Source organism: Solea solea, chromosome 7 (genome assembly GCF_958295425.1).
Source record: "Solea solea chromosome 7, fSolSol10.1, whole genome shotgun sequence".
Classification (NCBI taxonomy): Eukaryota; Metazoa; Chordata; class Actinopteri; order Pleuronectiformes; family Soleidae; genus Solea; species Solea solea.
In genome coordinates, this window is record NC_081140.1 from 28,749,662 (window position 1) to 28,774,521 (window position 24,860).

General features: G+C 38.9%; 1 protein-coding gene across 3 annotated transcripts in view; it reads right to left on the reverse strand.

The window, feature by feature from the left end:
• dph1 (diphthamide biosynthesis 1) overlaps positions 1 to 24,860 on the reverse strand; it is a 207,464-nt gene that overhangs the window by 141,352 nt on the left and 41,252 nt on the right. For all 3 annotated transcript variants that reach the window (XM_058633730.1, XM_058633731.1, XM_058633732.1), the window contains exons 4-6: positions 13,919 to 14,040; positions 9,652 to 9,806; positions 5,024 to 5,145 (exon numbers count right to left, since the gene is read on the reverse strand). In XM_058633730.1, the coding sequence (XP_058489713.1) occupies positions 5,024 to 5,145; positions 9,652 to 9,806; positions 13,919 to 14,040 (399 nt within the window). The remainder of the gene's footprint in view (positions 1 to 5,023; positions 5,146 to 9,651; positions 9,807 to 13,918; positions 14,041 to 24,860) is intronic.

Consider the following 24,860-nt stretch of genomic DNA (forward strand, 5'->3'; position numbering starts at 1 on the left):
ATCCTTTTTCTTCTAACAAAAGACTAAAGAAATAAAACATGGAGAGAGAGAGAGAGTGAGAGGCCTGAGGCTGAGGTAGAGGACTCGCTCATCTCTGCCAACCAGGTATATATATATACACAATATGACCTCAATGATTTAAACATGCTGTTAACAGAGAAAGTAAGCCTTTCCAATTAACCCAGGGTCTGGTTCTGTGGATCCACCAGAGCACGAGTTCATGCACCACAAGAACATAAAGGCAAAAACAAGATGAGGCAGAATGCTGTGAAATTAAGCTCGTTCAGAGCGAGAAGCTGAGGAGAATCATGCTGTCAGTGCCGAGGGCCTCGGGTCAGAACTCCTACTCATTACTGCACGGTCTCAGTTGGCCCACTGAGACACAACATGGAATTAAAAAGCCACTAATTGGTCAGTGTTTAGAGTGGCTCAGGCTGTGGGTGGTTTGACTTACAGTCTCCTCCAAAACTTAAGGATCAGCCCAGGTCTGTTTGTGCGGCTCAACACTGAAGACAAGAAAATCAAGAGATGAACGTCGTAAATCGTGTCTGGACTGTCAGACTGGAGTGAGTTGAGGTCTCACCCTGACGTGATACTTTAGTTTGATTGTATTTATTACAATATCATATCTCATCCACCAGAGTTGAGAGTTGTATACAATAAAGGAAATCAGCTGCCCGCAACATCACCCCCTTCCTACAACCACTCCACTGGCTCCCGGGCAGTCTCAGTATCAATTCACAATCCTCCTGCATGCCTTCAAGGTCATCCATAACCTCGTCCCTCCGTATGTCTCAGACCTTCTCCACATCGCCGCCTCCTCAGATCCACCTCACTGTGCCCTCCTCAGAGCTTCCAGCCGCTCTGTGCCCCATCTCTGGAACTCACTCCCACCAGACATCCACAACTCTGACTCTCCACCCCTCTGTAAATGCTGACTCAAAACACACCTGTTTAAAAACAGCCTACTTTCTGTAATTCCTCTCTATTTTCTGTTTAGATATAAATAACATGTATTATTATTATTATTATTATTATTATTAGAAGTATGAAAAATAGTATGTTAATGTAAATTTCATATATACATATATATATACACACATATATGTATATATATATATATACAATTGAAGTGAAGTATATATGCAGTACATATATATGTATACATATATATGTATACATATATGTATACATATGTATACATATATAAATATATATATATATATATATATGTGTATACTGTTTACTGTCTTTGCTGCTGTGACAACATAAATCCCCCCACTGCAGGACTAATGTTGGACTATCTTAATCTTAATAAGTCCAATATTATGCATCTGTAGTTATCAGTGACACCAGTTTAAAAATAGCACGACCACAAATGTAAAACAGAAGGAACATTTATACAACGTTCTGTAACATATTGTGATTGATTGAAATTAAATTGTGATTAATTGTGATTTAAAAGCCTTTAATGATGAAAACACATGCCTGGTTTTTCAAAAGGCAGACGTAATAATCCTTCCACATTTCAGCCAAACATAAAGAGCAACACTGGGTGAAATGAATGTGATCAGAATGTCTGCCTCACTTCATTCGTCCTCTGTCACTATAAGAAGTCCATGTGACTCTCTCTCTCTCTGTATCTATAGTCTATAGATACACCTATAACTGCTGCCTCTATACAATAATAACATTAAATGCTGTAAGACTTTGACTTATGTAACCACCCCCCGTCTTTCACAGTTAAAGATGTAACACTGTTGTGTTAGAAAGCAGAGAAAGAGCAGAGGTGGTGGATTCAAACGCTCCACTCGACATTTCCTCAAGCTTTTTATTTTTAATTTTCACTGAGTGCAAAGAAAAAATGCCCCAAAAATGTATGTATTATCTCATCAGTCATATATTCTTCTTAAATTGCTCCTCTGGGACAAATAAAGTTCCTGTATGTACTTCAAAACAAAACCACTCTGCCGTCTCCATTTCCTGTTTTTTCTTTTCTAAGAAGAAGAAGTCTTTTATTGTGAAACACCAGCAGGAGCAGCGGAGCGTCACACTCGAGAGCCGTGGCATTTTATTTGACATTAAAAACTGTTAAAAGTTATCAGTTACCATTATCTTCAGTGGAAATATGGATTTCTGGGGATTTAAAGAGTGTCGGACAACACTTTTGGCTAAAAGTGCTAGATATTTTGATGCAGAAATGTTACACGTTATATCTTTAATTATGCATTTATTGTGCTATGATTAAGATAAAAGTAATCCTGAACGACTACGATGACTGTTTTCTGTGCCATGATCAATTCATTACGGTGTAAATGTGTGTGTGTGTGTGTGTGTGGCAGCAGCTCTCAGGCAGACTAATCGATTCACTCCACCTTCATCAAACACAAAACACTGTAAATTGAGTTAAATTAAATTAGGAGTTGTTGTGTACACTAACTCTATTACTTCCCTCGCACGAGCAAACGTAACGCGCTCATCGCTCTCGTCTCCCACAGGGTTCGAGCGTCTCACGCTGAAGACGCAGCCACAGATTGTCCTTGCGTAGCCGTTTTTTAATGTCATGCACCGGGAGGTTTTAATCACATAACACTAAATAAGATGTGCACATCAGACACACTGGGGTTAAAGTAGCTGATATAATTAAATTTAGGGGGAGGAATTACTTTGGTAAAGTATAGGATTCGCTCGACTGCAGAGGAACGTGACAGGTGGAGACTCAGATGTTTGTTTGTTGTCTTTTGTCCCCGTTTCTTTGCTGCAGCAGCGGCTTCACAGCTTGAGTTATTATGTTTTTGTGTTTTTTAAAAGGAAAATGTAAATGAAGTATAAAATAAATAACTTTCTGCTGCCGAGAATGAAAAACAAATGCCTCCAGTCCAAACATGGACAGGAATTTCTAAGCATTTCTTTTTTCTTCTGTTGTTTTTGTAAAAATAAAAATATGTAATTGTCCTTTTTAAGGACTTTCCAGGACCAAATTCCTCAAATTCAAGGGCTGAATGTGCTCACACAGCTTGTCTTCGTCCATGGCGTCCACTTTTATTGGACAAAGTCAGTCTTTTTTCAGAGATTTTGTGGTTAAGGTTAGAACAAAACAAACAAAAACTATAAAATAACCAAAACTGTGAGGAAAATTCATGACTTTAGTCCGTTCTTAGCATTAAGTGAGCAGCCCATGGTTGAGTGGAAAGGGAACTTGCCTTGTAACCACAGGGTTGACAGTTTGAATCCTGACAGGTCAATTCTGATGTAATGTCATGTCGCCCCTGTGCTCCTCGGCCAAGTATAAATAAATTCCTTCAATTTAGTGGCTGAGTGATAAATAATGTGTATATTTTTAGTCTATATCCTGATATAGGAGATATGTGTGGCTATAAAGCTGGTTTGAGAGTGACAATACACTACACTCTACTGTCCATGATGTGTATTATGATCTTAAATTATGCGCTTATTATTACCTTTCATTTCAGATAAACCCTGCTTTATTTCTTTAAATGAAGAATATTTACATGAGTTACAAAGACATTGACGTAAATATGGTCAAATTCTGATTTAACACAAATAATTAGAAGGCTTAAAATCTACTTCTTCTGCTCTCTCTCTCTTTCTATCCAAGATAGCTATGTTATCTATCTAGCTATCTAAGCTAGCTAACTACGTTATGTAAGCTAGCTTATTATTTATTCTTTCTAGTTAGCTATCTAAAAAAGTTAACTACATTATTCAATCTAACTATGTAATCTATCTATCTATCTATCTATCTATCATCTATCTATCTATCTATCTATCTATCTATCTATCTAAGCTAGCTAACTACGTTATGTAAGCTATCTTATTATTTATTCTTTCTAGTTAGCTATCTAAAAAAGTTAACTACATTATTCAATCTAACTATGTATTCTATCTATCTATCTATCTCTCTATCTATCTAAGCTAGCTAACTACGTTATGTAAGCTATCTTATTATTTATTCTTTCTAGTTAGCTATCTAAGAAAGTTAACTACATTATTCAATCTAACTATGTATTCTATCTATCTATCTATCTATCTCTCTATCTATCTAAGCTAGCTAACTACGTTACGTAAACTAGCTTATTATTTATTCTTTCTAGTTAGCTATCAAAGAAAGTTAACTACATTATTCAATCTAACTATGTAATCAGGCGAGCTAGCTCTATATCTATCTATCTATCTATCTATCTATCTATCTATCTATCTATCTATCTAAACTAGCTAACTACATTATGTAAGTAGCTAGCTATCTAAGACAGCTAACTAAACAGTATGTAAGCTAGCTAATTATCTTGGTAGCTAGCTAATAATGTAAATATCTAAGTTAGCTAAAGAAGCTATCTATGTGTTTATCATGATATGACGATATTTAAAATCTAATACCAGATCTTGTCTCATGTCATCATATAAAGATATAATATTGATACAATGCACAGACCCAGGTCCAAATAAAGTATTATTTGAATTGAACGTAGCAGAGTTGATCACATGTCACGATGCCGTGCCACAGAAAAAAAAACAAAACCAAAAACTTTTTCTTAAAAACATGAAGAACTGGCAGGAGTTTGGTTGTTTCTGTGTCGCTCTGAGAAAACCAACTGTGGCTGCGTCTGTCTGACTTTATACAATTCAACGATTCGCACAGTGTGAAGGTATTTTTAGTCTCGTCATTCTGGATCAGCATCTGGCTGTTCGGAGCTGGACGTGCACACACACACATACACAGCTAGCTACATGTGTCAGGTTGGACTGGTGTGATGTCACACTGATTCTCCCTCGTGTCACATGGGTGGGCTCGGTAACAGCCGGGGTAATTATTGCAGCTAACAGTGGGAGTGGGAAGCTCCTGCATGAGTCAAGGCTGCTCTGTCTTTGGAAATCCGGATTTCTCTGGTAAGTCACAAGACAAAAAAAAGAAAGAAAGAAGACAGAAGGGGACAGGGACAGGGACAGGGCCTGGGCTGAAACTTATGAAGGTGGAAGACAGCGGGAGAAGAGAATGTCTTACATTATGGCGTTGACATGGCGGTCCAAGCGAGGGGAGGTGCAGCCCAGAACTTCTCCCGGTGACAGAGGTCGACACTGTGGCACCAGGATGTCGTACTCTGACTTGAGGACTGAGCTCACAGCCTGCAGCGAGGAGGAGGAGGAAGAGGAAGAGGATGAAGAGGAGGAAAGATGGTTAGAGATTCACTGGTTTTATTCAGCTCAAACCTTGTGTTTCTTAAAGAAAGTGTGTAGACTTTAGTGTGGATCTATCAATAGACACTAAAGATCACGTTATCCTGAACTTATTTTCACCTTAAAAATAAAGAACTGAACTAATGACACTTTAAACATTGTGCAATAACTGTTGCTGTGTTTCCATCATGGTACAGTTTGGTTTGGTTTAGTACAGTTTGGTTTAGTACAGTATAGTTTGGTTTAGTACAGTTTGGTTTGGTTTGGTACGGTTTGGTTTAGTACGCCACAGTATGATTTGGTTTAGTAAAGTTCAGTATGGTTTGGTTTAGTAAAGTACAGTATAGTTTGGTTTAGTACAGTTTGGTTGGTTTAGTACAGTACAGTATGGTTTGGTTTAGTACAGTACAGTATGATTTGGTTTAGTAAAGTACATATGGTTTGGTTTAGTAAAGTACAGTATAGTTTGGTTTAGTACAGTTTGGTTTGGTTTAGTACAGTAGGATTTGGTTTGGTTTAGTACAGTTTGGTTCGGTTTGGTTTAGTACAGTTTGGTTTGGTTTGGTTTAGTACAGTACAGTATGGTTTGGTTTAGTACAGTTTGGTTTGGTTTAGTACAGTACAGTATGATTTGGTTTGGTTTAGTACAGTACAGTAATGTTTAGTTTAGTACAGTTTGGTTTGGTTTAGTACAGTATGGTTTAGTTTAGTACAGTTTGGTTTGGTTTAGTACAGTATGGTTTAGTACAGTACAGTATGGTTTGGTACAGTTTGGTTTGGTTTAGTACAGTACAGTATGGTTTAGTTTAGTACAGTTTGGTTTGGTTTAGTACAGTATGGTTTAGTACAGTACAGTTCAGTTTAGTTTAGTACAGTTTGGTTTGGTTTAGTACAGTATGGTTTAGTACAGTACACTATGGTTTGGTTTAGTACAGTATGGTTTAGTACAGTACAGTATGGTTTGGTTTAGTACAGTATGGTTTAGTACAGTACAGTATGGTTTGGTTTAGTACAGTATGGTTTGGTTTAGTACAGCTTATTTTACAGCTTGTTTTGGCTACAGTTTGGTGGCTCCAAGCGCAACACTCTGATCTTGTCTAATCTCATGTCCCCATTTTCTGTCAAATCTGGTGGGTGGATCTAGACTGACCATACTATTTTACTCTGGTACCTCAAGGGAAGGGTGCCAAAGAATGGAAGGGTTGGGGCTGGTTATTATGGGTCGATTCCAAACGGAAACACACAAAAAATATGTACTGTACTGAACCAAACTGAACTCGGTGGAGCTTTGTGTTTCACTCAAATTCTCGTAAGTGCAGTAAAAGTGAAAACAGTGAAATATTACCCTTGGACAATACATTATATAGCTTGAATATTTCCCACTTGTTAACAGTCTTGTATGTTTCCTATGAAATTGCATATTTCAGGTAGTCCTGTAGGTTTGCATCTTGACTGATTAAATACTTTATATTCTGTTTGTGCCATGACTATTTTTGCTGTTATTTATTTCTTGTATTTGACATTTTGCACAATTCCTGTGTGAGTGTTCGTTCATGAATAAATGGTGAACAAACATCTTGAATCTTGTGTTTTTAAGTCCTTTTCTATGAAACTGCTATTTTGTGCCACCAGGTTTGTTTTTTAACCGTAGCCAAGAATTAATCTTTAAATCCATGAAACTGCTATTTTGTGCCACCAGGTTTGTTTTTTAACCGTAGCCAAGAATTAATCTTTAAATCCATCAAGCTTTTATTGTTATGTCTCTTGTTTTTACTGCTACTGTGCACAATTTGAGATCATTCTGCATAAAGGCCATTAAAATTTAGTGTATTATTATTATTATTATTATTATTATTGTTGAAACACTGAGTTGCACTACTTTGTACGAAAATGAATTGTTTGTATCACTATTGAGTTTATGTGGAATATTTGAGTGCTTTGACAAATGTATCCACATTATGTCTTGTAATTTTCCTTCATATTCACACAGAACTTATTACATTGTATCTTTATTTATTTGTTTTCCCTTCATGTGCGAATGAATAAATAAAAATTAAAAATAATTTTGTTCCCCTTAGGTCATGCTGAATCAATTGTTTTCTTGATCAATCTGTGACTTGTGTGGTTCATAAAATTACGTTAAAAAATGTTGATCAGTGTTTGTCAAACCTGTTTTAATGATTTCTTTGTTTTATGGAGAAAAGAAACTAGAACATATTCACATTTAAGAAGCTGAAAAATCAAAGAAACTACAAAATATTTACATTTAAGAAGCTGAAAAATCAAAGAAACTACAAAATATTTACATTTAAGAAGCTGAGAAATCAAAGAAACTAGAAAATATTCACATTTAAGAAGCTGAGAAATCAATGAAACTAGAAAATATTCACATTTAAGAAGCTGAAAAATCAAAGAAACTAGAAAATATTCACATTTAAGAAGCTGAAAAATCAAAGAAACTAGAAAATATTCACATTTAAGAAGCTGAAAAATCAAAGAAACTACAAAAAATATTCACATTTAAGAAGCTGAAAAATCAAAGAAACTTGTTTCAATTATTAAAAGAAAACTCAAAATAGTGGGCAGTTCCTTTAGTAATCAACTAAATGTTGTCTATTTGTGGCGTTAGCTCTCACCACGTTTACCCTTCTTTTTACTTTGTGTAAAAAATAAAAGAAGAACAAAATAGAGGACATTAAATGTGTGAAGAAAGCCAGAGAGAGGTCAAAAAAGACTTGAGTTTGATCCTGAAGTACCCAGAGATTTAATTCCACACCAGGCGTTTGTTTCTCATACTAAACATAAACGAGGAGGAGACAAACGAGAGGAAACTCAAGCCAACATTAGGAGAAATACATATTCCCTCTAAAATAATGGGAAAATTCAACCCCTCGAAAAACACCTACATCCATTTAATCAAAGTGAGAACGGAACAATTACAGCATAAATTTAAAAATAAAGTGAGATGCTTTGCTCAGAGGTGGGAGGATAAATTGAACGATTTAAAGCTAATTTAAGAACGACGGCGAGGGAATACAGACGAACTCTCAGCTACATCCGCCCATGTGCTGAGACCTCCACAACCTACACAGCGTGTGTGTGTGAGGCGCGCGCACACACACACACACAGACATATGCATATGCATGGCTGCACTCAAACACCACAACATTAAACATGACCCGCAAGAGCAGAGCGTGGTTTTAAAAATAAACAGCGGTTACATTAGCGGGAGTCCAGAATGGAGTGTTGCTGGTTCAAGGAGACAGGAAGCAGCAGAACATGTTACAGAACATGTGTGTGTGTGTGTGTGTGTGTGTCTTATGTAAAGAGCAGAGCCGAGCTGAGCAGCACGACGCTGAACCCACAGGACTTCAGAGGTCATTTCCACCTTTTAGATCCAAAATAACTGCGATTGCCGGCTTTTTAAAAAACACACTCTTGAACTGAGCTTAAGTGCAGTGTGTCAGTTCATGTTCAATGAAACAGCAAATCTGGATAAAGGTCATTGTAAAAAAAAATTTTAAAAAATAAATACACAAGAAAATGTGTGAAAAAATGCTGTAGATACAAAAATAAGTTACAGAGTTACAGCTGCAGCATGTTTGTGTTGTTATTTGTAACATTTGTTTGCTGCGTCCCTCATCTGAAAACAGCCTCTGTCAAGCAAAACTATCAGACATGATTCAGATCAAGGAACCTGTTGGTTAAATAAAGGATAAAAAACAAGAGGGAGCATTTGTGTGTATACAGTTATGGAGACAAACATTTCGACTCCAATGATGACCTAATGTGTGGTGCATCTGTTACCACAAGGTGGCAGCAGCAAGTATTTAGTTAGTGGACTTGATGAGTGTTTGATTAAAAATGATTAGGTTTCTTGAATGCACCTCGTTACCGGCTCTGTTTTAGCTCAACACGCTGCGAACCCTGCGTTACTTTCACTAGCTCAAGTTTAATATAGAGCTGCAACTAATGATTTTACTGATAATCAATTATTGTGACAATCATTTTCTTAATCGATAAAATGTTCAGTCAATAAAATGTCAGAAAATGTAGATTAGTTTTCTCAAAACTGGAAATGAAGCTCTCAAACTAAAAATTGATCCAGAATGTCATAATGGTTCAGTCCAATACAGTGTATATTTTGTGTATCAGCATCTGTGTTAATTAAAACAAGAAATTCAAATCAAACCTGGTTTATATTTCAAATACTGAGAAAAGATGATGTTCCTCAAATGTCTTGTTTTGTCCACAAACTAAAAAAAACAGCTGATCAGTTTTAATGATTTTGTTTGGTTTTATGGAGCAAAAAACCTGAAAATATTCACATTTAAGGAGCTAAAGAATCGTTTTAATTATATAAAAAAAAAACACTCAAACATGTGACTTGTTTCAGCCCTAGTTTAAAACATTTGAATATTCACTCTACTACCAACACAAAAACAAAAACTCACCTGCAGAGCGGCCACAAACTGAATGGTGCTGACGAGGGCCAGAGTTTGTCCCGGGTTAAAGTTGAACTTGACCGTGTCCAGGAAGTGTGCGTTGTCCAGCTGGATGTCCACAAACACGTAGAGCATCTTAATCCCCGCCGTGGCGTCTATGGGGACTGTGGGAGGACAAAAAGACAAAGACGGACGAATCATTCACTCTGTTATGTCAGGTGAAGCTTCAGGCGTGTGCACTATTCGTGGAGCCTCACTCGTTCATCTGGATTCATCTTTATTGGACACACAGGAGGACATAAGTGTGGTGGTGCTGAAGTCTTTTCCACAGCAAACACGGGAAGTGAAGCCAACGCCTCAATTATCGAGACACGTGCGGTTACTATTAACGCCGTTAATTTCACAGGCCATTTAGCACAAACCTGGGCTGAGCTCAGAGACGTGCTGAGGTAGACGAGGGGAAAGGTTGTGGATTAAGGAAGACAAATTATAGTCTGAGCTGATCATCATAATTATTCTTCCTCTTCTATTACATTTAATTTGCAGATCGGGAGCGAGGGGACATTTTATGTTATCATTAAGCAATGATGGTCTTCAAAGAGGGAAACGTTATATATAAGGAGAAGGTGCAGCACCTTGATGGCCGTCATCAGCGGCACTCAATTAAAATCCCAGAAGAACATTTCCTGTCCAGGTCCACAACTTCGTCATGGTTTAGTCCACTACACTGTACTTTGTCTATCAGCATCTGAGTGGACTAAACCAAGAATACCTCCCAAAACGATGTTCTTAAAAGTCAGCTTTTTGTCCACAAACTGAAATGATTCGGTTTGAATGATTTCTTTGTTTTATGGAGCAAAGAAACCACGAAATATTCAACATTTAAGCTGGAAAAAAAGGAATTAACTGTGTCTTTATAAACTTGTCTTATTCTTAATAAAGTTGAATACTTCTTTGTTTGTTTTTGCTTCTCAAATGAGTCATGTCACCAGAATAGTCTGGATCTGGATGAGCTTATGAAGCAGAAGACGGTCCAGTAATATTTAAAACTGCACCAGCTGCTCTGGATTATCTTCATCATCATTATTCTCTGTGTGTGTGTGTGAGTTTTTAGTCTTCATTTGCTTGTTTTTCCTCAAATAAAAGCTAAAATAAAGCCATCAGACTCTAGGTGACTGTGTTAACGTTTAAACACGAGCATCATAATGAAGTAAACTCATCAGTAAATGTGTTTTGTGACGACACCGTTGTTGCCTTCACGACAACAAAGGCCGGGACACGACTGATATTCAGAAGGTGATACTTCACAGAGAGAGGGTCAGTCTTTAATCTCCTGCAGGTGTCTGACATCGAGGGACGCACTTCAGATGATGTCCTCACTCCTCGTGGTGGAGTGATGAAGGAGTGATGAAGGTCAGGGAACACACACACACACACAACTCTTTTTCTACAGATCTCAGTGAATCTGTTTCACTGTGAAAAACCCGTCCATCAATTTAAATCTTTAACTTTATCTCTCTGTAAACAAACACACACGAATATGAAGTGGTGAATGTGGCACACACACACACACTGAGAGAAAACAGGTCTTTTTTAAGGGCTTGAATTAAAATTCAGTCGGTGGTTCTTGGTATTTAGGAGAGGTGAGTTTGTTGTGGCAGGGAAATATCACAACTATTGATTTAGCATTTCCTCTCATGTTGTGTGGGAGACAGACGGACGGACAGACAGACAGCCAGCGAGGGCGAGGAGCGAGGAGCGAGGAGCGAGGAGCGAGCGTCCTCTGGAACTACTCAAGCTTTTCAAAGGACGCCTCTAATGCATGTTGCCCATTGATCTCCGGGGGTAAATGCGATGTTCAGGCTCCAAAGGTCTGCACGGATTCACCGGCCACGGCAGCACTAACTAGTTACACTTCACTTTGTTTCCATTACTCAATAGCTGCACCGCTCCGTCTGTCCACGTCAGACAGCGTGTCTGTCTTCAGACGACCGTGTGTCTGTCTTCATATGACCGTGTGTCTGTCTACAGATCACGTGTCTGTCTTCAGACCGTGTGTCTATCTTCAGACCACGTGTCTGTCTTCAGACGACCGTGTGTCTGTCTTCAGACCACGTGTCTGTCTTCAGACCATGTGTTTGTCTTCAGACCATGTGTCTGTCTTCAGATCATGTGTCTGTCTTCAGACGACCGTGTGTCTGTCTTCATACCATGTGTCTGTCTTCAGACGACCATGTGTCTGTCTTCAGACGACCGTGTGTCTGTCTTCAGACGACCATGTGTTTGTCTTCAGACGACCGTGTGTCTGTTTTCAGACCATGTGTCTGTCTTCAGACGACCGTGTGTCTGTTTTCAGACCATGTGTTTGTCTTCAGACGACCATGTCTGTCTTCAGACGACCGTGTGTCTGTCTTCAGACCATGTGTTTGTCTTCAGACGACCATGTGTCTGTCTTCAGACGACCGTGTGTCTGTTTTCAGACCATGTGTCCGTCTTCAGACGACCATGTGTCTGTCTTCAGACGACCGTGTGTCTGTCTTCAGACGACCGTGTGTCTGTCTTCAGACCATGTGTCTGTCTTCAGACCATGTGTCTATCTTCAGACCATGTGTCTGTCTTCAGACGACAGTGTGTCTGTCTTCAGACCATGTGTTTGTCTTCAGACCATGTGTCTGTCTTCAGACGACCATGTGTCCGTCTTCAGACGACCGTGTGTCTGTCTTCAGACCATGTGTCTGTCTTCAGACCATGTGTCTGTCTTTAGATGACCGTGTGTCTGTCTTCAGACAACCGTGTGTCTGTCTTCAGACGACCGTGTGTCTGTCTTCAGAACATGTGTTTGTCTTCAGACGACCGTGTGTCTGTCTTCAGACCATGTGTCTGTCTTCAGATTACCGTGTGTCTGTCTTCAGACGACCGTGTCTGTCTTCAGAACATGTGTTTGTCTTCAGACGACCGTGTGTCTGTCTTCAGACGACCGCGTGTCTGTCTTCAGACGACCGTGTGTCTGTCTTCAGAACATGTGTTTGTCTTCAGACGACCGTGTGTCTGTCTTCAGACCATGTGTCTGTCTTCAGACGACCGTGTGTCTGTCTTCAGACGACCGTGTGTATGAAAATCATTGTGGTGGTGACTGATGAATACATGAATGTTTGCACGATGAAAAGAGACCGTCTCTAATCCAGATTGAGGTCATGAACGTTCAGGACTGAGGACGTTCTTAAACCACCTTCAAATGTGGTTTTTGTGATCAGACCTGAGGCCTCGTTCAGGACAGACTGGGATTGTGTTCAGACCTGAAATCTGGACCTGATCAGATGTTGATAATCCACTGAGCTGATACAGTAGTTTTTACATATTTAAAACCACCATAAAAAGCCCATAATTAGCCTCTTTAAAGACATAATAAAGCTCCAGCTCAGCTATTCAGCTCAGGACTGGAGCAAAATAATGTAATAAATGAACATAATTATTGTGATAAAATGTCACATATTAAAGTTTAAGTTTGGCTCCAGAGTAAAAAGTTCCTTCCTTGTGGTTTTAAAACTTAAAAAACAACCAACACTCATTAAACACAGAGAAACTTTCACACAAATCTGGGGCAAAACATTTAATAGTAAAAACGTCGTTTCCCAGAGAGAGTCTGAACACTCTCTAACCTGACACTACGTATTATGGGCTGTTAATAAATGATTGCTTAGCTCCGATAATGAAGAAGAAAAAGGAACGAACACAGCACATTTTTATCGTCTGTGCTAAGAGATGCATTTATGTGGAATTTAGAGGATTTTGGATTCATTCTTCCTGAATCTAATCCAGTCGTTTATTTAGGGAACGTCATCATTTCCAGGATTAAGAAACAATGATGAACATTTTTCAACATTTCTTTTCTATTTGTGGACCAAACAACCAATCAATCAATCAAGAAATAATCCACAGATTAATCGATTTCAGTTACAGCCCTACTTTTTTATTTGTAACTGAGATGAGCACAGCGCCCCCTGTGACCCGCATGTGGAGGATCAAGCGGTAGAAGATGGATAAATGGAAACACTTTGGCTTGTAGAAAGTACGAGTGGAAGAAGAAGAAGAAGAAGAAGAAGAAGGAGTGAGCTGGACAAACGTGTGTGTGAAACCAAACTAAATGTCATGTTAGCGTGTTTCTTTCCTTGGTTTTTCCAGTGAAATATCGTACTGATGAGATCCAGCGGAGTATTTAATGCCGGATCTTTTTTAAATTGTTAAATCCCATCGTGAACAAAGGGAACTCACTCACTGAGACAACTGTGTCCATAGTGCACCATGAAATCCGCTCCCAGAGCTCGAGCAGTGAAGTCGTCCACGCAGCAGGCGCCGTACGTCACGTCTCCCAACACGATGGTGTCTGCCTCCGTGAACCTGGAACAAATGCATGGGCTAATCAGTACAGACACAGACCATAATATACACACACACACACATACATACATACATACATATACACCTGCTGTTGTTTGTTACCACGGTAATCGATATACACGACGTGCCTCGATCAGGTGCGATCATGAGTGAGTGGAATACGATCGATCCCTCTGACAGAGAGCGAGGACATGATGTAAAATCTGACACACACACAGACACACACACACAGACACACACGGACACACACGGACACACAGACAGACACACACAAATGAAGTCTGGCAGTAAAAACCCTGACCACACGAGGATCACAGGGTCACCGGTGAGGTTTGACCACACAGAGGAAACAAGGAAACGAGAAGGAGACAAATGTGTTGTTTTGTCGTCACATAAAAATGTGGAAAATGTGTTCGTTAAAGCTCAAAATGACTGATTTTAAAGAAAACTAAACATGTTTATTCTTCATTCTTTCTGCCACTTGTTTGAATTAACCTTATAAATGAGTGAACAATGAAATAAAGTGAATGAAATGAACGGATGAAGAGGAAGACACTGAGTCCACAAAGTTTACTGCAACAAAACCACAACACGTGCACATTTATGAAGCTGAAAACAGAGAAATTATTGTTATTATTGTCATATAGCTATTAATATTTTTGTAATTAAACTGCAGTCCTGGTTGTTTCGAACAAAACGTGACAGAAAATGTTTTCTTCAACTTTAAAAACGACATCTTTAAATGTCTTCATCAGTATTTATTTTTCTTAAATGAAATACCAAAATCCCAGGTAGATGTTTTCTTCTTTTCTTTTAATAATAGTCACCAATTATTATACATTATGAATTTTAGCTCTCAAAAGTGACTAAATCTTCATTATTTTCATGCTTAATTGTATTTTCTTTAGTTTTTTAATGACTTTTTTCATGTATTTATCATTTACCTTAACATTACTTTATTGAAAACAATGTAATGAATGAAGTTAAGTGTTTTTTTTCTCCCTATCATTTGTCATCAGGGATGGGGAAACATTATTTCTATTTCAATGACGACCTCGTTTGTGTTGCATCTATTACCACAAGGTGGCAGCAGCTGCTCCCGTGTTACTTATTCGCGAATATGCTACGAATAATACAGTCAAATATTCAAATAGCATTTTTGTAAGAAATGCCTGTCCCTATTGGTTATCTTTAAATAGCTATATTTTATCAGGAGGGGGAAAAAGACACAATTAATTATCCAAATAGTAAATTGTATTGTAAATGTCCAAAATTTGACAAAATGACAGCTTCATATGTCTCGTTTTGTCCACCAACCAAATGTGGATGTATATTTATTTAATTTAATATAAATTAGGGCCGAACCAATAACTTTATTGATCGTCAACTCCTTTGATAATCGATTTATCAGTGTGAGTGTTTGTTTTTTAATAACTAAAACCATTTTCTGTGATTTTTCAGCTTCTTAAATGTGACTATTTTCTGTTTGTCTTTGTTCCATAAAACAAAGAAATCATTCAAACCAAATCATTTTTAGTTCATCATAATTTCCAGGTTTGAAAAACACTGATCAACGTATTAAATAATAATCGTCAGATGAATCGATTATGATAAATAACTGTGAGTTGCAGCCACAACACAAATGAATTGATAAATGAATGGTTTGTCGCAGCTCAGTGTTTGACTGCTGACCTGGATTAAGAGAACATTTCTCATGTTTTCAGCCTGGTTGTAGTTTTTTTAAGTCACATCTGGGTTGTGAGAGCGAAGCAGACGCCGTGTGAGCCTAATGTTCCACTTTGGTGCAGCAAAAAAAAAACATGTATATATATTCATGGCCCTTTTTAAAGAGGAAAACGTCCAATTTCCAGCGACATCTGCAGAGCCAAATCTGTTGGAATGAATTGCCGATCGCACCGCGGAGAGAAAGCAGCTCCTTCTTTCTTTTATCACTCTTTACGGGCAAATAAAATGCTAAGTAAAGCCATAAAAGCTAAATAAAATCAAATAAAGGCTGAGGGTAAGAGACAAGAACATAAGTGTGAGGTGTTGTTGTTGTAGGGGAGAGAGGGGGAGAGACAGGTGGTTGATGGTGAGGGGGGGGGAGAGTGGAGAAGGTGGAGGTTGCCAGGTATTTGTGTGGGAGTGCTCTGACAGATGCAACCTCCACAGAAGGGGCAGAATAGAGATGAGATGAGATGGAGGGCGGCAGCGAGAGAAGAGGTATGTGATAAACACAGAGAGAAGAGAGAGAGAGGAGAGAGGAGAGAGGAGAGAGAGAGAGAGGAGCATCTCCAGCAACCAACAGACTCTTAGTAACGTCTCCCCTGCTGCACAATCTTTCAACCCACATCCATTTACTCCTCACTCTGCTCCATCGCGAGGAGCAACATTTCCATTTAGCCTTTTCCTCCCTGCTTCTCTCTGATGTAATCTCTGGTTTGCTCTCTCGCTCTCTCTCTGTGGACTCATCATTGTTCCCCCGGGTTAAAGCTCAAGCACCATGTGCTTGTTTTCAGCTGCAGTCGTGGTCGTAGTAGTCGTAGTGGTATTAAAGCACAACTATGCAGGAGTCAGAGTCGTTGTGACGGTTGTGGGGAGATTGGAGGTTGTGTGCACGTTGTTTGAGACACTGGGGGGTGAAGTAATAAAGAGTTCTGCTTTAAGAGTAAATTATAAATAATAAATCTGTTTTCTAACGCATGACAATAAATAAGACTTCCTCAGCTGCAAACACATAGGACTTCAATGATTAATCGATCAATAAATTCATTGCCAAGTATCTTAATAATCGATTACAGGTTTGAGTGTTTTTATTTTATTAATAAAAACCAGTGTCTGTGATTTTTCAGCTACTTAAATCTAGTTTCTGTGATTTTTCAACTTCTTAAATGAATATTTTTTTACTTTCTGTAATTTTTCAGCTTCTTAAATGTGAATATTTTCTACTTTCTGTCATTTTTCAGCTTCTTAAATGTGAATATTTTCTAGTTTCTGTAATTTTTCTGCTTCTTAAATGTGAATATTTTCTATTTCTGTCATTTTTCTGCTTCTTAAATGTGAATATTTTCTATTTCTGTCATTTTTCAGCTTCTTAAATGTGAATATTTTCTAGTTTCTGTAATTTTTCTGCTTCTTAAATGTGAATATTTTCTAGTTTCTGTCATTTTTTCAGCTTCTTAAATGAAATTAAATAAATATTTTCTGGTTTCTTTTGCTCCATAATACAAAGAAATCATTCAAAACTGAATCATTTTAGTTTGGGGACATTTGAGAATTGGGGATGAGCTGATACTCAAAACACTGAGACAGATATTGACTAACTTATTTTCCTCAATGATTAACGTGTTATTTATTTTCCTCTATTAATAGACGAGTAATTTGCTTCATAATATGTCGAAATGTTGATCAAACCTGGAAATGATGATGTTTTCAAATGTCTTGTTTTTGATGATTTCTTTGTTTTATGGAGCAAAGAAAATATTCAACATTTAAGAAGCTGAAAAACGTTAAAACCTTATTCAAACTGATGAATCGATTATCAAAATATTTGGTTATTGATTGGTAATCTAAGAATTCCCGCAGTCCTAGTATAATCTGATCCAAGCAAAAAATCCTTGACATCACATGCTTCATGCAGCATTTTAGCTGAGTCATGTTTGGCCTGTTTATTTCCCCTTAATGGGAGGCGAGGATTTGTTCCACAGTTTGTTTTTTTGAAATGACTCAGCACATCGTTGATAAATGGTCTAAAACCACTGCATCAGACTGATATCAGTATCTGTGCTGGACACAGAGAAGAGATTTTGTGCCATCTCCAGCAAAAACAGGCTGAAGGAAAGTCGTCTTTTGCTGCTTTTGCTGCTTTTGCTGTTTCCCTCCACTGTCACCCTCTCTCCCCTCTCTTCTGTTTGTGTCTGGTCTCCTGTGAAGCTGCTCTCAGATGAAGGCCAGTGCAGCTGAGTCCAGGAAAAACACACACGGATAAATAAATATTTACATCAGAAGATTTGAATCTATTACCCTCGCTCTTGTCAAGGATTTGATTTTGTCTGCTGGTGTCTGTGTCGCAGACACCAGGACGGTCATTATAGAACGACAACAACAACAACATCATCATCGTACAGGTGGATTTACAGGTGTGAGGATTCAAGCATTTCCTTCCTCAGTCGCTGCAACGAGAGGCGGTTACATCGTTACGTTCAATACGCCTTAACCTAGAGCGGCTCAATATATAGATATTATATCCATATATGGTGACATGAAACAAGATCTAGTCTTATGGAGGTTAAGGGGAAAACATGGAAGTAGTTAAGGGAAAAACATGGATGTTAAGGGAAAAATATGGAAGCTAAGGGAAAACCGTGGAAGTTGTTAAGGGAAAACATGGGAATTAAGGGAAAACATGAAAGTTAAGGGAAAACAAGGAAGTTGTTAAGGGAAAACATGGAAGTTAAGGGAAAATATGGAAGTTAAGGGAAAAACGTGGAACTTGTTAAGGGCTGTTAATGGAAAATATGGGAGTTAAGGGAAAATATGGAAGTTAGGGAAAAACGTGGAAGTTGTTTAGGGAAAACATGGAAGTTAAGGGAAAACATGGAAGTTGTTAAGGGTTAAGAAAAAGGGGGACTTGAAGACTGAGATTTTGAATCACAGTGATGGAGACAACAATATTGAAAATATCAATGTTTCCTTCAAACATTACTGATTGCAGAATCTCAAATCTATGAATATCTTTCTAACTTTACTTCAGTGTCCCAGTTTCAAGTGAGGGTGCGCTCCATTTGCTTACCCAGCTGTCCAGGTTGTTATTTCATGTTAATGAAGAGGGTTTTTTTCCCCCCATGTCATGTCTGGGGCTCTGTAAAACACAATTGGGTATTTCATATAAAAATAATAATGCAATCACTTAAGAATGTGGAATTGTCCCGTTGTGAGCGACCTGAAGATTTCTTCCATCACAGTTTGGCCGACTTTGGTTTGCAGTTGCATAAACATGCATCCACCTTTTTCAGCTAAAAATACACAGCCAGCCCACCAGAGGAACACACACAAACACACACTGCAGACCACGCACACAAACCCTCCAGAATGCAAAAGCCCAGCACTACAGAGGAAGATTGTATCTAATCAGCCGTGGATCTGCCAGAAACACCATTATCACACAATCTTCACTCACACAGCACAGGCACATGCAGTCATTTCCAGAATGAGAAGGGAACACACGACTTTCATGGTAATAAATGCTAAGAATCTGATTAAGAGGCGGCAGGAGACGTGCGACGCTACCAGGACGAGGGCAGAGTAATTACTGGGCTCAGCGTATCTACCCACGTCCCACTGGGAGAGAGGCAAACGGTGGGAGAATCCAGACTAGAATATTATCGGTGTTCACTAGAATCCCTCTGCCAACACACACACACACACACAATCTCACACGGTGTCACGCGATACGACGCCTGAGCCCGAGCAGAATGAGACAGAAATGCCCTCAATGTCACATCATTTCCATTTATCTGCTCCGCTTTCCCTCCGCCTCCCCCTCCACTTCACTGTCAGTTATTTCAGCAGCTGGATTTTAGCCTCATTTTGGGGCGAGGACGCTCAGTGTCGCCGTCATTCCGGCCCCGAAAATGTCATTAAGATCTAATTACGATGTCAGTGAAGCCCCTGCACTCACTAACAGCTCTGGTTAATTAGCTATTTAGCATATACAGCTCGATATGTGTGAGAAAGTGCCAGGTGATTTGAATCTGTGTTATGAAAACGACAGTGTGTGTGTGTGTGTGTGTGTGTGTGTGTGACGGCGGTTGATTGTAGCGCTGTTTATCAGCAGGTTAAGTGGCTGATGTGTTGTGTGTAAACACTGTTTCACTCTGCTCCATTATTGGCCCGTTGTGTGGCAGCAGTGTTTGCATGAAAACAGTTTACTCGTTCAGCTCCTCCGTCCTCTGGGACAATATCCTCCTCTCTCTCTCTCTCTCTCTATCTCCCTCCTCTCCCTTTGTTTTTATTTGACAGAAATGCCACAACAGAAGAGGAATATATTGACTCACACCTAATATCTGCCTCTGGTTCTTTTGGACGGAAATTTCTTGTGATGCCAAAACAGAAGAGGAACTTGAGGTTTAAGAGTCACAGAGTAGGACTGAAGGATTCTGAGTAAATATCTACAGTAATTGCGATTACTTTGACAGGAATTTTGATTTGATTCGTGGACCCGTTCCCGGGCGTCACACATAGGACAGTGTGGACGATCTGTCCTTCAGAGAGAAGTTGAGGTAAGCTAGTTATTTGCGATGTTTCCATCTGTGTCAGAGGAACACAACGTCGGAGATGTCAGAGTAGTCAGGGAAAGTGTAAAGAGCGTCCCCGATGCCAAATCTCTGTTCTTGAATAATTGTTTTAACTACACGTCTCTTTATTGCTCTCTATAGTTTGTTTATATTTGAGCCAAATCGCCTGGAAAAATGCCCAGAGATGTTAACGGCAGACAGAGAAAGTCTCCAAACCATCGTATTAAGACACTCAAAATGAATGTTAAAGTGAACAAACACGTGCTTCTGAGGCTAATGCTGCGTTCATTTTACATCAAAAAAACACGGGAATCTACGTAGGAGCTGGGAGTGACGTCACCTTCAAGTTCACGGAGTTCCAGAAAGAAATGTATCGCAGGCCAGCCATCATTAGCAAAAACCATTCCATTTTGCTCGTAGTCAAACAGTGTAGCAAATAATTGTATGGACAACTGGGTTGTCACGATAAACTGTTTCCACTTTGGGATCATTTCTGGATACGTATGTTTTCAAAGTGTTTATTGTATATGTGTATTATTTCATCACCCGCTGACGTGCAGACAGATAGAGTCTCGGCTTGGCGTGATGTAGGCGTTAAAGAAAGTCACTGGAGATGTCAGGAACTTCTCTTTTACTGATTTTAACGACCAAACACTAACTCTGCAGGGCTGAAACCTGAGGAATCCTGGACTGCTTCCCCACATGCAGAAAATAGATAAGGAATTCCTTCACCCCAGTGTTTCTACGTTTGAAAACTATTTTTACGAAGCACAGAGTTGACGTGATAAGGAATGGAAACAATGTGCTCCACATTCAGAGAATCGAGAACCTGTCTGAAGAGATGGAATGTGAAGTTTGTCGCCTGACGCTAAATCAGGGAGGCCAGCAGCCGTAACAACTGATTTAATAAGACAGAAGTGTGATTAACGGTAAAACATGAACTCACTCACTGACTGTCTACACTCTGGACCGGTCACCAGTCCATTTCAGGGCAAACACACTCAATTTCACACGTATAGACTATGTCCTTTACCCTCTGATGCAAACTCTAGCTAGGATTCAAACCGGGGACCTCCTTGCTGTGAGTGCTGTTAACGCTTAGATGCCATTGAGATATAGATGACTGACAAGTGCCAGCAGTTAATCACAGACGAGGCTGAAGCTGTGGAATATTCAACTGTCACCATCAAACAGTCTGTGGAATCTATTATAAATGTAGTTGTTATCGTTGGATCAAACCCTTTCTCATAGACTCGCGTGTCAGCGAGCGCGCGTGTGTGCGCGTTCATGTTTCTTCCACCAAAGAGAACGTTGACAAATGTAATTCTATTGTGTCTGAGGCAGAGATGATTATTCTTGATTTTTGTTTCCATAATTACAACACGCTCGTTTACCCGTTTAACCGTCTGCAATCTGACAGAAACTAAGCAGCTAAATAAGAGACATAGTAGAAAGAAAAAGAAGTGACACGGTACATTAGTTTTAATCTCTTTACCTGTTCATTTCTGCATTCAAGTAAAAAAAGTAATGTAAAGGTTTCCTTTATATTCCTTTCATGAAAACAGGCATGATTTTACTCTAGCCTTGACAGGCCTTTAGCGAACCTCATTCATCTCCAAATTTGGAGTCATGATCAGGCACTCGCAACAGTTCCCCGACCTCACTTTCTTCCATCTTCGATGTGTCATTTACGTAGGGTGCAAATCGCCAAACTGAATGTCAACATTTTTAGTGGCCAACTTCCTGTTGAGCTGAGGCCATGGTTACGGTCGACTTTTTTGTTCGTCTTGGTCTAGAACATCTTCCCACCAAATTTTGGGAAATTCGGCAAAAATCAATTTTGCATCCGTTTTTACTTTATAGAGCCCTTGAGTAATGCAGGGGTCCGGGAACTATGCCAATATCGCATTTTCACCAGACCTTTTATGCATGTTAACCCCCTCAAAAACAACGGATATAATAATAATCTGAAGGATTAACAATAGGTTCCTCGTATGAGTTCTTGCCAGGAGCCTTTTCGGCCATTCGTGGCTCGGGCCCTAATTGTAATATTTGCAGTACATATTTAAGTAAAGTCACTTTTAGTTTCTGTTTATTTCTCAAACTTATTTTCAATGTAAAGCATTTTGTGTTGCTTTGCTTTGTTTAGCATAGTTATAAACACAGTTATGGCAGAGCATCACAATATCTTTTTAGATGTCGCGGATAAACACAAAAAAAAAGTTAGAGAAGAACTTGTTTCCAGTTTGGTCCTTCCTCTGTTTTCCTGTGTAATCTGTGAAAGCTGCTAAAAATAAACTTTGAGATGCAGGTCGTGGGAAGGTAATGAGCTCAACTTGCAAAAACAGCTTGAAAAAAACCAACGTATGTTGCACCTTAACGTGAATATTAAAGTCTGGCAGAGCAGCGAGGTTAGAAAGGATGCTACATTTTACTGGCTTTATACTGGGTTTTTTTCATGCAAATTTGCAGTTGTGTGTTTAAAGGAGTGTGTGTGTGTGTGTGTGTGAACGAGCATGTGTGTGTGTGTGTGGGGGGGGGGGTTCTGCTAACAGCAGATGTTTTGGTGCTGTATTTATTCAGTGCGCTTCAAGCAACAGTGCCTCACATTAATATATTTCAAACATACCTTCAGGATGATAAATATAGTCGCGCGGCTCGGGCTTCTACAGTTGTGTTTCACATATTGCACAAAGTTACGCAGGCGGTTCTGTCAGAGTCTGAAGTTTGACTTTGACGCAGATACAAAAACACACAAATCACCCGTCGTTAATATTCATGAGTCAGACATGTTGTTTGTATGGAGAGCAAAACATGTCATACTTTGATACGCCGTAGCTATGCTATCTTAAAGTGTAAAATAGGTTTATTTACTCTGTGTATGACAGTTTACTTTATCAACAACTTTCATAATTATTATTTTATTGACAGAGCTGCTGGCGTTAGAGTAAATATGATGGAATTAACACAACCTAAACAGGAAATCCCTGCGAAAATAAATGTCTAATTTCTGACATTGTTTGCCAGAAACAATCTGAGCGGGATCGCATGCTCTCTTACTATTTAGAATCTTAATCATGAATGAGAACAGATAACCCTGGAAAATACAGGTATTTATGAGCACGCTAACGTATGAAAGTGTAGGAAACCTAATGTGGGCCGTCTGCTGGATTCTTAATAAGCACTTATGTGAAGGGCTGTAATCAACCAAAGAAATTCTAGATCTACTGAAGCCCTGAGATTTCGACTCAAAAAACGTTTTTGCATCACGTGCATCTGCGCAATATCACAGTGCAGGATTTTCGAAAATATACTACATACTATATACTATACTACGTTGATATACTTGGTATATTCCTCCAGATGAAATCAAATTAACCATAGACTGTATGAAATTAACACGGCAACACGTCGGCTTATCAGAATTTGAGTTGAACCAGAACGTATCGACTCACAAATCGACATAAGTCGACTGGGACTTTACAGCCCTACTTATGTATTTTGAGCAGAATATTAGGGTTGTGCACATGACATTTAGAAGCCATGTTTGAATTTATATCCAATTTTAAATGATGGTTCCTTTATTTAAATATATTAATGATAGTATGAATCATTGATTGATGTAAATAAACCCAAGAGTGTGCTGATATAAAAGACCAAAGACCTTCCAAGCATACAAATATAGTTCCAACGCTCTAAAGTGTAAAAGTTGTCACAAAACTTCATGATAATTTGATTCAACTGTAAATTTTCACAAAAACACCAGCTCTAGTTCTAGGTAGGTTCAACACAAACAATGAGTCACATCACACACATAAATATTGACGGGCTGAGCAGATACAGTTTGTTATTTTGACAAAAAGCACTCAAGTGGCCATTCTGTTTGACCTCACTTCCTCTAATGCTTTTTCTTTTTAATGTGTCCCATTCCATCGCCGCTGTACTAGGAACGGGGTTAAGTGCCTGGCTCAAGGGCATGGTAGAACGGAGAACAAACTACTTAAATAAAAATAACCTTTCAACTTGCATCACATGATTTGGACTTGTGTTACGACCCTCATTTTTAAAATCTAGTCTTCAGAGTCAAACAATAGAGTTCTTATAACTGTCGTCGCACACCCAAGGTAACGTCATTTTGGCAGGAAGTGATTCTGTTCGCATCCATAGACATTGGCCATGTGTCCACTGAGTGGAACGGTTCACTTTGGTACAGCACATTACATATTTTTTTGCTGTTTCTTTTAGGAATAGTACCAAAAATAACCAGCCCCAACCGTTCCATTTATTGGCACCCTACCAGAGTAAAATGGTACGATACGACATTATGCATCTGGTATGAAATCTGCCAAAGGTCTGTTATGTTATTGTTTGTGATACTTTAAAATGTCTACTTCTGTTCCGACGATACATCAATGACACTACGTTTAAAATAATAGTGACCTTCTTCACCTTAGGGACATAAAATGTATCCTCTGAAAACAATATATTGGGCGAGAGAAAAACGTTGCTCCCTTGCGATCGGTG